Source organism: Lingula anatina, chromosome 4, assembly GCF_051362555.1.
Source record: "Lingula anatina isolate TDL-2025a chromosome 4, LinAna3.0, whole genome shotgun sequence".
In the NCBI taxonomy this organism is placed as follows: Eukaryota; Metazoa; Brachiopoda; class Lingulata; order Lingulida; family Lingulidae; genus Lingula; species Lingula anatina.
In genome coordinates, this window is record NC_141770.1 from 7,301,893 (window position 1) to 7,315,668 (window position 13,776).

General features: G+C 34.9%; 2 protein-coding genes across 2 annotated transcripts; both read right to left on the reverse strand.

Moving 5' to 3' along the window:
- Positions 1-207: 207 nt before the first annotated feature.
- On the reverse strand, positions 208-2,900 carry LOC106168633 (uncharacterized). Its single transcript, XM_087010522.1, has 6 exons — positions 2,716-2,900; positions 2,149-2,481; positions 1,632-1,845; positions 1,084-1,303; positions 833-886; positions 208-551 (listed from the first exon to the last, which is right to left on the reverse strand). Exons 2-6 carry the CDS (start codon positions 2,367-2,369, stop codon positions 208-210), a joined length of 1,053 nt encoding a protein of 350 aa, XP_086866648.1. The 5' UTR covers positions 2,370-2,481; positions 2,716-2,900.
- On the reverse strand, positions 2,414-5,487 carry LOC147762196 (uncharacterized). Its single transcript, XM_087010523.1, has 6 exons — positions 4,889-5,487; positions 4,111-4,201; positions 3,711-3,848; positions 3,208-3,268; positions 2,729-2,829; positions 2,414-2,481 (listed from the first exon to the last, which is right to left on the reverse strand). Exons 1-6 carry the CDS (start codon positions 4,892-4,894, stop codon positions 2,414-2,416), a joined length of 465 nt encoding a protein of 154 aa, XP_086866649.1. The 5' UTR covers positions 4,895-5,487.
- Between the last annotated feature and the right edge of the window lie 8,289 nt (positions 5,488-13,776).

The following is a 13,776-nucleotide window of genomic DNA, read 5'->3' on the forward strand; positions in this document are numbered from 1 at the left end:
TATAAAAACACTTCTGATCCATAAGAAATTTCAATACAAAATATTTCTATGATTTTAAATCTTTTTTTTTTAATCATAAACATGGCATAGTTCTGCAATGGGGGTATGAGGCTTCCATGAGTCTCTGTTTGATAAAAGTTCTTGCTCTATTTCTGGAATTATATCACTTAGTAAAAGGTTCCACTGGCAACAGAGCATTGAGTTTTTTTAGAACTTAACAAGCTGTGTCTTCTCCTGCCTATGAGCATCTTCTCCAGCCTCATTAGCTGAGAAAAGTAGGCAGTAACCATACACACAAACTGCCTTCAGTGTCTGGAACACCAATAAGTCCTCCACCAGTGCCACTCCTACCAGAGCAGCCCAGTTGTACACAGCACTGTCACTCAGCTCTCCGCCATACACAATGCTGAGATATACTGCCATAGCCATGGAGACGCCTAGCAAAATGAATGCTGGATAGATCAAAAAGTGGGGCAACTTTCCGTCCTGCTTTCTGTTGACCATCATCTCCAGTGACTTCAGCTCAGTGTATGGCACCTCATCTGATGGTTCTGGAACATTTTGTGTGGAAATGAATTATTGCCAAAAGTATGTGGAAGTTTAACTAAAAAATGATGCCGGCTAATATTACCCCTGTTTAACATCACAATCACTGTTTTAATTATAATAAGGGCAAGGAAGCTTATGTTGGAATCAATGCTCTAAATATCTTCAAAATGTAAGCTGAAGCTGGATAACATGAAAATGCATTATCCTTTTTTTATATATTCATTCTTTTTTAAAATAATTTACTGAAATGACAGACATTGATGATACCAAAATGGACAATTACCTTCCCAAATATTAACTGCTACATCATGTGCATTGTCTTTCCTCTTGCTGTTGTCTAAAATTGCATTAAACAAGGGAAATATAAAGGGAAATATAAAAAGTTATTTGTTTGAGCCATATATTGCTACTGTTGTACATAAATTAGGAAACAGTAAATCAAAATTTTAGGATGTTACATCTGTTCTACGCTATCAAAAAGGATTAAAAAACATCATCATATAGACATGTCTACAGCATAATATAATGGCATACTATTATATATATATATATATATATATATATGATTATCTGGGATGAGAAAACTTGGGTTGAAGTGAGCAATGAGACTGTAAAAAGATGAAACATCTGCATTTCTGTAGCTGGAAATCTTCCCAGCATTGGATTTTGGGATTTCTGCCTGCATCTCCTTTTGTATATTTGAGTTTAGCCTAGGGTTGTTAGGAGGAGGAGCATATGTGTAGCTGGGTGTTTTCTGAAATATTGAAAATCATCCAATAATTGATTCTGCTGACTGGCAAATATAGTCAAAATATTCCACAGATGGGGACATTTATTCTTCTGGTGGTTTGATGTTGTACTATAATACCTCAATATGAGTATAATGTCTTTTTATGTTCTTGTATATACATATGTGCTTGTAAGTCAAGCCAAATATATTGTCAAACATAACAGAAATGATACAAGTGTCTGTTTTTAATTACAAGAAGGCAATACATGTATGTCTCAAAGGCAATCCATGATATCTGTACAGGCACATACATGCATGCACAAACTAAAAATAGAAAAAAAGTAATAAATACCTCTTTCTTGTTGTCCACATCTCCCATGGCAACCATATCTTCCTTGACAACCAAATTTTCCTTGGCAACCACTTCTTCAATCTGTGCCATAGCCTGGTGTTCAACAGTTGCACGTGCCAAATCATAGCCCTTCTCAAAGTCATAAGCCACCTGTTTCATCATGGTCTCCACACTTCCATGCACAACTTGTTGGAACCCATCACTGATTGTGCAACTGAAAAAAAAATACAAGAAATTATTTAATGAATCTTTTTTCAATCAAGAAATATAGTAAAAAATTAGTTTTATTGGTAGAATAACACTCTGACTATAATTTCTAACTCCATTTACACACTCAGAACATGTGTCACATAAACAAGAAAATGTGAAATCATTATAATACTATTAATAGTCTACGAAATGGCTATGAGCAAGGACCTGTGGTCAACTACCAAAACTAAAGACAAATTAACTTTATTCCAACATAACTGTGAAATGAGGAGTCTTAAAATGAACATGAAATAAACTGTCTCCTTACATGTCATCATACTGGGGCTCATCTTCCAGGCTCTGCAGCACGGTGTCATTAGTGTCCTCTCTGTCACAGCACCTGATATTGTACATTGCTAAATCATATATGCCATTCACAAGGAATGTTCCTATATTGACAAGGAGGCTGGAGAGGAAGATGCCTCTATCAAGCTGAATGACACCAACAGCACTGAGAAGGGTACTGGTAAGCAGCATGTTTGCAAACATGTAGTTCAAGGTGCTGTTAAACCACAGAAGGACAGGGGCCAGCTTCAAGCTGGAACAGCGTGTCCATCCATGACAGGACCACAAATACAGAAGGCAAGTTTGCAGTCCAAACCTGAAAAATATTTTAAAAAATTTATATCAAATATCAAAGTAAGGACATTTTACATGAAAATTACTACAAGTACATTCCATGTTGAAGAAAAACTGAATACTGCATTAAGAAATCAGAATATGTATCATTATTATTATTATCTATCATATTTTATTTGTTGATAACTTGTAAAAGCAGACATTTCAAAGTACATCATATGCTTATTTATCAATTGTGAGAAAGTCTCCAACTTACCTGTAGTTCTTACAAGACTCCAAAGTGGTGTATCCCACTGTGAGGCATCCGTTGCTGCTGAAGTGGGATTCACAGCCAGATACAGTATCATATACTGTTATATCCAGCACATTCCTTCAATGAAAGAAAAATAATAATAAAAATTCATTCAAATATCTTTATACAACACATTTAACAATCAATATTTCAAATAAATCTGGGCTTCTATCCATCTAAACTGAGAAGCTAGCTAACAGTTTTTTTTTTCAAAAATACATAAGAGTATGTTAAATTGGCATTGAACTCCATCTGAACATGTAAAAATATCTACTATAAATAACATAACAATATGAATATAACTTAAACTACAGATGCATCCAAGGTATTCAAGACACAAAGCATATTTCAGAACATTGACAAAAATCATCTTCATTTGATTTGCAGAACTTTCTTTATACAGGTCCAATAGTGTAAATATGTTTGTGATGTTCCAGTTTGTATTTTTAAAATTACCATTGAGCTCCTGGTCTATCACTGATGTACACCACAACCTTCTTCAGTTTTCCCAGGGACTCTGAGTTTAAAATAAAAAAGATTCACTATAATGATTAAATGTTAGTGTGTTGTTTTTGAGTACAACATGCATCAAATATAACAGAGTTGTAGTTTAATTCTAAAAATAAATTTAGTTAATGCATAACAATACCATAAGAACCCTGTTTTACAAATCACCAAGAATTCTTGCACTAACTCTCTCTGAACATGCTCTGCACTTAACTTTATGATAAAAAGTCAACATAACTGAGTTAACATGATACTTTAAGTAATAGTAACCATATATAATATAGCCACTGACTGAGATGAACAGCAAACTGCGACCTGATGTTCCAGTTAAGACTGTACATGCTGAATTGAATGTGATAAAGTAAATGGCAGTCAGCTGCTAATAATACTGTTGAATCAATATTTGCAGGAAAAGAAATTTATATGTGCTCCAAAATATTCAAGATACTCACCTTTTGTATACAAAAGAAACCATTTCTTCTGTCCTACCCCAAGGAAATTGTGCTTCCTCCCATGTTCATTCAGATTATATTCAGGAGATACCCCCTGGTCTCCCATCAACTGTAATCTGACTTTGGGTGTCTTTACTGCTACAAAACAACATATTTCTATAGTTTGGAATAAATTCAGTTAAACAACAACTTCAACAATTATATACAACTGTTAGACTCTTCATTGGCCTATATCTAATTATATTTTTGTCATTTTAATATTAAAATATATTATTATTATTATTATTATTATTATTATTATTATTATTATTATTATTATTCACACAATAATAACTAGTTTAAGCTTTTCAACAAGGATCAGAAAAATCAACAACTTGAAAGATCTTAGCATCATTTTTACCTCTTTTCAGCCCATTTTGAACTGCTACCATGTATCTATAGTGATGTTCACCAGAATATTTGGGAACAACTATGATACCACTCTGCTTTCTCTGAAATGATAATGACCATTATATTTAATAAGGCAAAGGAAAGAAAGGAAAGGAAATGAAAGAAATGTAAATATAAAACATTAATGTTATAAAACTGATTACAGCAGAAACTGTTTTTATACTTTCATGCAAAGTATTATTAATTTAAAATGTAAGTGCAACACAAAATTTTGTTTCACTCTCAGTACCTTCTTCCAATTGAACCAAATGATATAACTCGTGCTGAGTAACATAATGCCCAAAAACCCAAAGATGAATGCAAATGTGAAATTCTGGTACAGCATGAACTTTTGTGGAGCTTTTTTCATGGCAAAAGCTAGCAAAGAAAAGAAAGGATGTAGCTTAAAAATGGAAAGCAAGGAAGCAACCAAGGGCAAAGAGAAGTATAGGAAGCACGATTAATTTAAATGAATATAAAAAAATAGAGAAAGTAGGGTCTAATGAATTAGTCTCAAACAAAACAAAACAATAACACAAAGTAAGATGCTGAATGCATGGAACTTTGACAAACCAAATTAAAAAAAAAAAAAAAGAAAAAAATAAAAAAATAAATCACAATTTGTGCTAAATGAATGGTGAAAAAACATTGGTTCCCCGTGAGTTGTTTTAATGTATATAGCCTGCTTTGTAAACAAAAAAGGTGCAGAAGGGTTACATAAGTCTATAGTTTGATGATATACTAATTACCTCCATGGAGAGGTTGCATGAGTAGCAACATCAACAAAACTTTGATCTTCAAGTTCTTCATACTGGCAATTTTGTATATGTTCTCCCTGTATCAAATAATATGAAGCCGTGTACAACAAACACGTATATTTAAAAAAAGAAGTCGCGATTCAGCGAATAAACGAGAAATTATCGATATTTCAAACAATTTGGACGGAGTTGACTTTGACTTCCGCCCAAATCTCACAAATGTCTGTTGCTAATTGACGTCACAGACACAATCAGCTCACGTGACCATTGTGCTGGGATGTGCGTTAAAACAGCCAAATCGATAAAACAATAATAGTTATAAATAACATTCACCTTGATTGGGGCTTTAATAAATTACTTTAAAGAGGATAAGTATGGTTTATGTTATTTTTCGTATTTGTTTGAATATATGCATATAGATCTACTTAAATAGAAGACAGAGGAAGACTGGCTACGCTAAGCAGGGGCGGATCCAGGATTATTTGAAGAGGGTGTCCGCGGATGCGAAGTCGAGCCCCCCGCCCTTTGGCGTGGGTTCGGGGCCTGCTGAAGATCCCCGAAAAAATGTTATTTTTTGAGGGCAGACGGTGTCATTTGGTATTGATTGAAATTATGATTCAGCTAGTCAAAATTCTAATTTCAGGAGGGGATCATTGGTGTGATTTTGTTACAGAAATTGAAAAAGGGGGGGGGGGTAGGAGCCCCCTGAATAAAGGTTAGACATGAATCTCAGCAATATTATTATTACTTAAATACACATCTGAATCCTGCACATGTGCACACACACACACGCGCGCACTGGTATATGCAGGGGCGGATTTAGGCCGTCTTCTGGGTCTTCCGGAAGACGGTCAGATTTTCAAGTTTACATTGACGGGTCCCTATCTAATTTTTTCTTTTGGAAGACGGTCAAAATTGGAGGATGAATCAGCAAAGATAATTTGGAAGACTGTCAGTAAATAGCTCTGGATCCGCCCCTGATATGCACACTATATTGCAGAGCACAATTTAGCCTTTGACACAAGAGCTCCGAGAACTGGAGTAGTTTGCAATGGATGTCAACGTAAGCGACGCAGATGTGTCAACCTCATCCACCAGATCCAAAGGCGTTCCAAAATGAGCCCAACACACTTAAAAACATGTCATACAAAGTTTAAATACCTCTACTGAGTATGTAAAATTCAACAAGTATGTAAAAGTCAAGATTTCGTCGCTGTCAGTCACAAGCAGGTACCTCTGTCTAAACGGCCTTGACCTATAATCATATTATTTCACTAGAGTCTATGCCAATCTAAGTGTGCATATATTTAATTTTATTTCTTCACCATGATTTTCTGTCGCAAAAGATGTCCTAAATAAATAACTAACCACACTAGAATGACTTTATTTTCTAGTTTGATATGAGTGTGGTTTGTGTGACTTCATTGAGGTGGGTAACAGTTAAGACAATTCCTTTTTGAACGGTGACAAGTGGGTCGAGTCCATTCGATTTGAGAAGTTACAGTTAGGACGAGTCCATTCTATTTGAGGGGTAACAGGTAGGGCGAGTCTATTCCATTTGAGGGGTTGCAGGTGGGGCGAGTCCATTCCATCTGAGGGGTGACAGGTGGGCCAAGTCCATTCTTTTTGAGGGGTGGCAGGTGGGGTGAGTCCATTTCATCTGAGGGGTGACAGGTGAGGCGAGTCCATACCATTTGAGGGGTGACAGGTGAGGCGAGTCCATTCCATCTGAAGGGGTGACAGGAGGGACGAGTTCATTTCATCTGAGGGGTGACAGGTGGGGCGATTCCATCCTTTTTGAGGGGTGACAGGTGAGGCGTGTTCGTCCGATTTGAGGAGCGCATGCACGTAAAATCACCACAAAATTACATTATAATGTCCGTGCAATTAACTTTATAAAATATATTTTTTTAAATATTGTGTTAGCAAAGTTTTGGGGGGATATAAACTTGTATCATGCAGAATTAATCATAAAATTATTGGTCTTAAAAATTTGCTTTTCCACAATTTCATATAAATATAACCTTTTTGTCGGTACATTTGTGACTGTGTAGAAATAAATCTACATCACAAAATTAAATTAAGGGATCAATATATTTAAAACATTTTTTTTAAAGAAGCCAGTTTCAACTGTTGCCATTTCAAGTGTCTCTCAACTTTCTCATTTTTTTCGTTTAAATTTTAAATTGAAGTATTCATATGATAAGAAGATCGTGAAATTTTAATCAATTTTCTGCAACAATAACCAGAATCCTTCAAAAATGGACCCATATTAAAATTGAGAGAATGATATCCCGGAGGACGTATTCATTTATTCCAAGAAATATAAAACAACTATCTAACTACAGAATAAAATACAGAATAGCTTTTCAAAAAGCAAAATCGTAAATTCACACATATTGTATTTATAAATGTGGGCTGTTGGAAAATCTTGAACGTGTATTCTTAAAATGCTCAAACTCAATAATTTACAAAATACTAGGAATATTTACAAACTTAAAAAAAGCTTTTGGTTTTAGATATCTTCTGTTACTGCAGAAATCAACAATCCCAAACACAATATTTACAGATCAGTTTTAGCGGATTAAATTCGAAAGCACTCAAACAGTTATCATACCTTTATTATTACCACTATTTTTATCGACATTATTTCATATCAAATGTAAAGAAACAAGCAATGACAAACTTATATCCAGCTTTTATTAAAATGCAATAGTTGCATGAATTTGCGTTTGGTTCCAGAAAGTGAATGAAAGGCTTGGTTGCTAGCAGGCGAGTGTTGCGCAGTACTCAGCATCTCAGCGGACTTCTGAAATGAGAAAGTAATGTAATGCAATATTTGACTAAACGGGCATATTCGGAAAATACAACTAATGCATTTTACATCAAAGAAATGAAATGAATTCGCGCGCTTGAAATGATGTGGGTGTTCACTGACTCGTCCGATGTTCAGGCTCAGCACCCCTCAAAAAGCCAATCTACATCGAGGTTACGCCAAAATTAAGATCTGAAGTTATTGATAAAGATATTTGAGATATCTTGCTTTAAAAAATAAATATTGAAAACAATTCTTTAATTCGTGGAGGTTATTACTAGAGACGTTAATTTATTTTACCAACTATTCAATGTTGTAATATCTAAAATCGCTATGCAACACGCGTTTGTGCGCCATATTTTGACCATAAAATTGATGTATACGTTGATAGGGTACTCTTGTCTTTGGACCAAAAGCTCGGAACTGTGACAAGCACCGTATTATCATCTAAATTATTCCGTGATCTTTGTAGTAATATTCCCATCTACTTATTTGCTAGCTAATATTATGAGTGACATAAAAGAAACGAAAGGCAAATCATAACAAAGAATCATAACATAATTACTTGTACTTTTTCTTGCATTCTTTAACGCTTTTTATACCTACTGACAGAGGTAATTGAAGAAAAAAGTGATACTTACGGAACATGCACTTGTTTCTTCGTCTCATAAAAGCTTGACCTTGCAACTGTACCACACATGCTGTTGCGTCTTCACTCTGATGTGTCCTACTGCCTAGTGAGCACTGGGGAAGACAGCTCGCACTACGATCAGCAACTTATTGTTATGCAAATTACAGACAGGTATGGCCCATTTTAGGTGAGGGACTGTGGCTGAAACTGTTCACGAATGTTCACTGCCAAAATCATGTATATGAAGATTTGTTGTTAAAATACACCATTTTATTCCACAAATAAAGCGCATGCGTCTTTCATCATGCGGTTTGATTCAACACTTCCACAAAACTCAACGCCAGGGAAAGAGAATATTGATAGTGGCGGATTTAGAGGGGGCCAGGGAGGTTGTGACCCCTCTTCGGTTTCTGAAAAAATTACACTAATATTCCCCTCTTGTTTTGATTTTTTTCAATTGAGGCTTACTGTCTGGTAACTCTCAGATTTAGGTTGATGATTTTGAGTAACAGCAAGCTGACTTCAAGTAGTAGACCTAGTAGTTAAAACAGAATAAAGAAAAAATATAAGGTCGCAAATCGCAAAGAGATATTATAGGGAAAGATGATGTTTTGAAAAAGAAATTAAAAATAGGGCCTAATGCAATAGGCGATTAAGGACAATAGTACCAAAAATGCGATCAAAATCCATTTCCGGCTATATTTTGCTTGTTATACCTTTAAAAATTAATAACTACAGGGTTACTACTTAATACTTTGTTGCTTTTGCATGGGGGCACGTACGCGCGCTCGAGAGAGAGAGAGAGAGATAGAGAGAGAGAGTATTTATTTAACGTTAGAACGTGATATTAGACTACAATGCAATTTCTTTGACTTTCATTTGAAAAAAGGATGTCCTTTTTGAATGTGGTAGGCATCATGTTTGTGGAATGTGGGGTCACTTACAATGACCAGTTCGAAAGAAAGTTGAAATAACAAGATTTTGCAAATTAGATAGATAATAATTTATTAAACCAATAAGATACAAATGTATAACATCTGGAATTTTTTGCCCTGTAATAGCCCCATTATTGAATAAAACTTTTTAAATGTACTAAAATGAAATTACGTATTAGTGTTAAAAAGAGCTACTGCTGAAGGATAAAAGCTAGATAAAATCGCTTACTGCCCTTAAAAACTAAAAGCCTTGAGTTTATACTGGGTAAAAATTTGAATAGGGTTTGAGCTGGATCAGTCATGATGGAAGCTGTTTTATTTGCTGAATGGGGGTAAGATTCGTTCCAATTACATTACCTGCCATTTCAACAATCCTTTCTAGTTGTTTTTTTATCCTCTTCAGTTTCACGCCCATACCAAACAGTTACAGCGAAAGTTAAAATACTTTTCAAAACACACCTATAAAAGTTCGTTAAAATAGACACATTCCTGGTAAAAGTTTTCAATTTCCTTAAAAAGTACATTCACTGTCTTGCTTTTTTAAATCATTTCGTGAATACACTCATCAATATTAATTGTGTCTCTCTTTGCTCGTCAAATGTAAAACTGTAGTATGTCACAAATGAAAAACACACTGTCTCACACTGTGGTATATTATACCTTGCAAGTACTTATTACAGATATAGGAACAACTTCATTCTACATTTGTACAGAAAGATCTTCTGTTATTTCGGATCGGTAGATGGAGGAACTGACGTGCCAAGACACGTTAATTAAAAACCTTTTAAATTTAACGATATTCTTTGTTGAGATAAATGGTGATTTTATGGCCTCCTATATGTACATATTTACAGTGGCTAACGGCTTGTCACATCTGGACCATCCCCCCCACCCCCACCCCGGGACAATCCCCCCTTGGACGACCCCTCCCCCCAAGAAATATATATTTATGTAAAAATATAAAGGAAAAAGTATAAAGTTCAAATCTTTTCATCCATTTTATGAATATTTCCTATTGTGATGATGCAAGCCGAGGATAAAGAATGCTAACTTCATTAAACAAATTATTTTCATGGAGTACAAGTACAGAAAATTTTAGAAATGTAAGTACAGAAAATTTAATTAAAAATCTGATCAAAGTATATCTCCAGGTAAAGGTGGGGTAAACAGATGATCTCACGCTCAGGTAACCCTCTGATGAATTAATATTTACTTTTTATTGATTCATTACTCCCCCCTTGATTAAGTAAGCCTTGCATCAAGGTGCATCTCTAGGGAGAGGTGGGGATTCTCGCTTATCTAGGTATCCCTTTGGTTATCTGTCACTTTTAATTGCTTGACTACTACCCACCTACCCACTACCTACTACCCACCTACTCACTACCTACTACCCACTACCTACTACCCACCTACTCACTACCTACTACCCACTACCTACTACCCACCTACTCACTACCTACTACCCACTATCTACTACCCACCTACTCACTACCTACCTACCCCACTACCTACTACCCACTACCTACTACCCACCTACCCACTGCCTACTACCCACCTACCCACTACCTACTACCCACCTACCCACTGCCTACTACCCACCTACCCACTACCTGTCACACTGAAAATATTCATAAAATATCCGTTTACCTGTTCATCTATTTCCCCACTTTTACCTGGAGGATAGGTGGTTATACTTTGATTTGTAATAATACTTTCTGTACTTGTACTCAACAAAAAAGGACTTTGTTATGAAGTAATTCATTTAATGATGAAGTTGTATTATCACACTAAAAACATTAATAAATTGGATGAAATGTTTTGAACTTAAAGGGGTAATAACTCTTCGTATGAGCTCTATATTTCACAATAAAAACATTGAGAACAACTCATAGAAATATAATATACTCTGTTTTACCACAGAAATGGCAGTTATAGCTATTATTCTGATATCTGAGCTTGTCTTCAGACCATGTGACCGCCATTGACGGCTATACTCAGTTATAATCTCTTAAGAGATTTTAACAAAAAACCAAACTTTTTTGAAAAAAACCAGGGACTAACTTTGAATGTAAAAATAGATTCATTAACCACTGGCAAGTATGGGAAAATTGTTGTTTACTCTAGGAAAATTAATTTTTTTTAGCCAAAAATTTTGATGAAGAGTTATTACCCCTTTAAAGGCCCATACGTGCTCAGATTTTTACGAAAAATCCCCTGATTTTCCTCATTAAAATAGTTTGGTGGTGTTCAAATATACCTAACTTACATGTCTGCTCACAACGAACTCATAAATTTCTTCCATAGGATGTTTTTGAGCGCACAGGGCCTCTGAACTGGAGGAACGGATAGATATCACAAGTTTACGGCCAGACGTATAATAAAGTTGCAGTTTTAAAGCTTTTTTTCGGCTGATCGAGTGATAAATTCCATTTTGGGTTCTTTTGTTTCAGTTGTGTAAGAAGCTGGTAGTAGTAGTAATTTGTATGCGTTACAGGGAATGTACAGAGCGGCTTTCTTGCTTGTTATGCATCTTTAACACTAATTTACTTTATATTTGTATATAAATATATGTTTCTATGGGGGGGGGGGCGAATCATCCAGGGGAGAAATTGTCCTGGGGGGGGGGGGGTTGTCCTGGGGGGAATTGTCCAAGGATCCTCTACGGCTCAGGGTAAATCTACTGCTATCAACTTAATAAGTATCTCATGAATAAAGGCTAATTATCAAAACAAAGCTAATTGTCTGTTTGATAAGAACAATATGACAACATGACACATTTTAAGATATAAGAGGTGAACTGTTGATGCGAAAAATCAATGCAACTCAATCAATGGAACTTGAGTGTGAATTTTTGACTCTTTCTTTTCATGTGCATTTCACAAAAATCTGCATTTCTGCAATAAAAGAATTCTATTACTGATAGGCTGTTTTTTTAAATCAAGCTGTATATCAGCCCTTTTAATCTTTTCTTTGAGTATGAGAATAATTAGTAAGGTTTTCCTTAATATAAATGGTCTTCATTAGCCTCTACCAGGGTGGCAGATATTAAAGGCACATTTTTCACATTTCCAAAGTCAAATGTCTATCTATTTATAAGACACATCTGTGAATATCTTGTGAAAAAGCAACCTGTGGCCCTGGTAGAGGGTAGGTCTTTATAGTGGCAGTTACCAAAATAGGGGTTTTGTCAATTTTATTGCAATATTACAAAATGCTTTATCACCACCAATTTAAATTATGCACAGCAGGTAACATAGATAGTCAGCACATGTGACAAGGAAAAAGTCTTCAGGAACATGGAAGTTCAAGGTCACAAAATTGTCTAACTTTATGAAAAATGTTTAATTTAGTAATATACATCATTCCTATAAGTTTGAAGGGAATAGGTCAAATAGTTTTTCCTCAAAGGATGTTATCTGAATGAATCTAGGTTTAAAAAAAAAAGAATATTAATAATAATAAATAAATAAATAAATAAAATCCCTCTGAACATTTATCATGGGACCCTACACTTAACCAGCCTGGGGTCCGGGGGCCGCCTTAGGAATTGAATTAAAAAACACAGAAATTCCGCGGTTCCATGGACAAAGCTCATGTCCGTATCTGTATTGCATTTATACTGAAGTAAATACAGAAGCCAACAACTTTTGAAAAAAATGGTATAATCAAGTGGATTTTCTACCTCCACCTGTACTTAATGAATACTTATCAGTTGTATAAGTTTGAAAAAATAAGTTAACATAGTTTTCTTATAATAATATTTTAGTTAAACCATCACTTGAAATGCACTGCCACTTTAAGATTTAAGATTGGTCTATCCCCATGGGGAGTCTCACTAGATTACTGTCAGATAATTCGGCTTAAATGTCCGTCCTGCCTACTACAAGCTGTAAGGGGGTAATTAACTTCTGTCCGTGGTCAGCTGACTGCAATTTAGCGTGAACCTCCAGGGAGTTAGGTCGATCTAGTGAGATCGTTCTTATTCTCTGGGAATGCCTTCTTACATTTTTATTTACTATGTAAAAGAGCAAGAAAGTTTTATATGTATTTTGTTTCATTTAGTTTTTAGGGACTTTTTTAAATACAAATTTTTAAAAATTATCCTAGTATTTGAAGTAAAGTTTTTAGCTTATAAAATCTTCAGAGTTTAGACAATAACCCATTTCACGCGTTCAATATGGACCATTTTATTTTGTTAGTACATCTTTAGCTTTACTATTTGGAAAATCATTTCCCATCATATTTGATCTGATGTTTCTATCTGTAGTGAAACAAAGAAAGCTAAGACAGTTTTTTGGTGCACAGAGAATTTTGAGTGTACTGTGGGTAAAAGAGACGAAATGTTAACAACTACTTAGTTTATCTTTTTAATATACTTTTAGGTTGAAAATGGCCTTTTCATTGTTTTACTGCATTTGAGCAATTTTATACAATTCTGATGAATATGCATTATAGGGCAGTCATCATTTACTGTGATGGAATGAAATATTTCTAATAA

Excerpts from the sequence above, each read along its gene's own strand:
- LOC106168633 (XM_087010522.1), bottom strand. The coding sequence starts at position 2,369 with ATGTTTGCAAACATGCTGCTTACCAGTACCCTTCTCAGTGCTGTTGGT. Across the intron at positions 1,846-2,148 it reads GAGCCCCAGTATGATGACAT|TTGCACAATCAGTGATGGGT; the intron begins GTAAGGAGACAG and ends TTTTTTTTTCAG. Across the intron at positions 887-1,083 it reads ATATATATATATATATAATA|ACAACAGCAAGAGGAAAGAC; the intron begins GTATGCCATTAT and ends ATGCAATTTTAG.
- LOC147762196 (XM_087010523.1), bottom strand. Across the intron at positions 3,849-4,110 it reads TCAAAATGGGCTGAAAAGAG|CAGTAAAGACACCCAAAGTC; the intron begins GTAAAAATGATG and ends GTTGTTTTGTAG. Across the intron at positions 3,269-3,710 it reads GTTTCTTTTGTATACAAAAG|AGTCCCTGGGAAAACTGAAG; the intron begins GTGAGTATCTTG and ends TTTTAAACTCAG.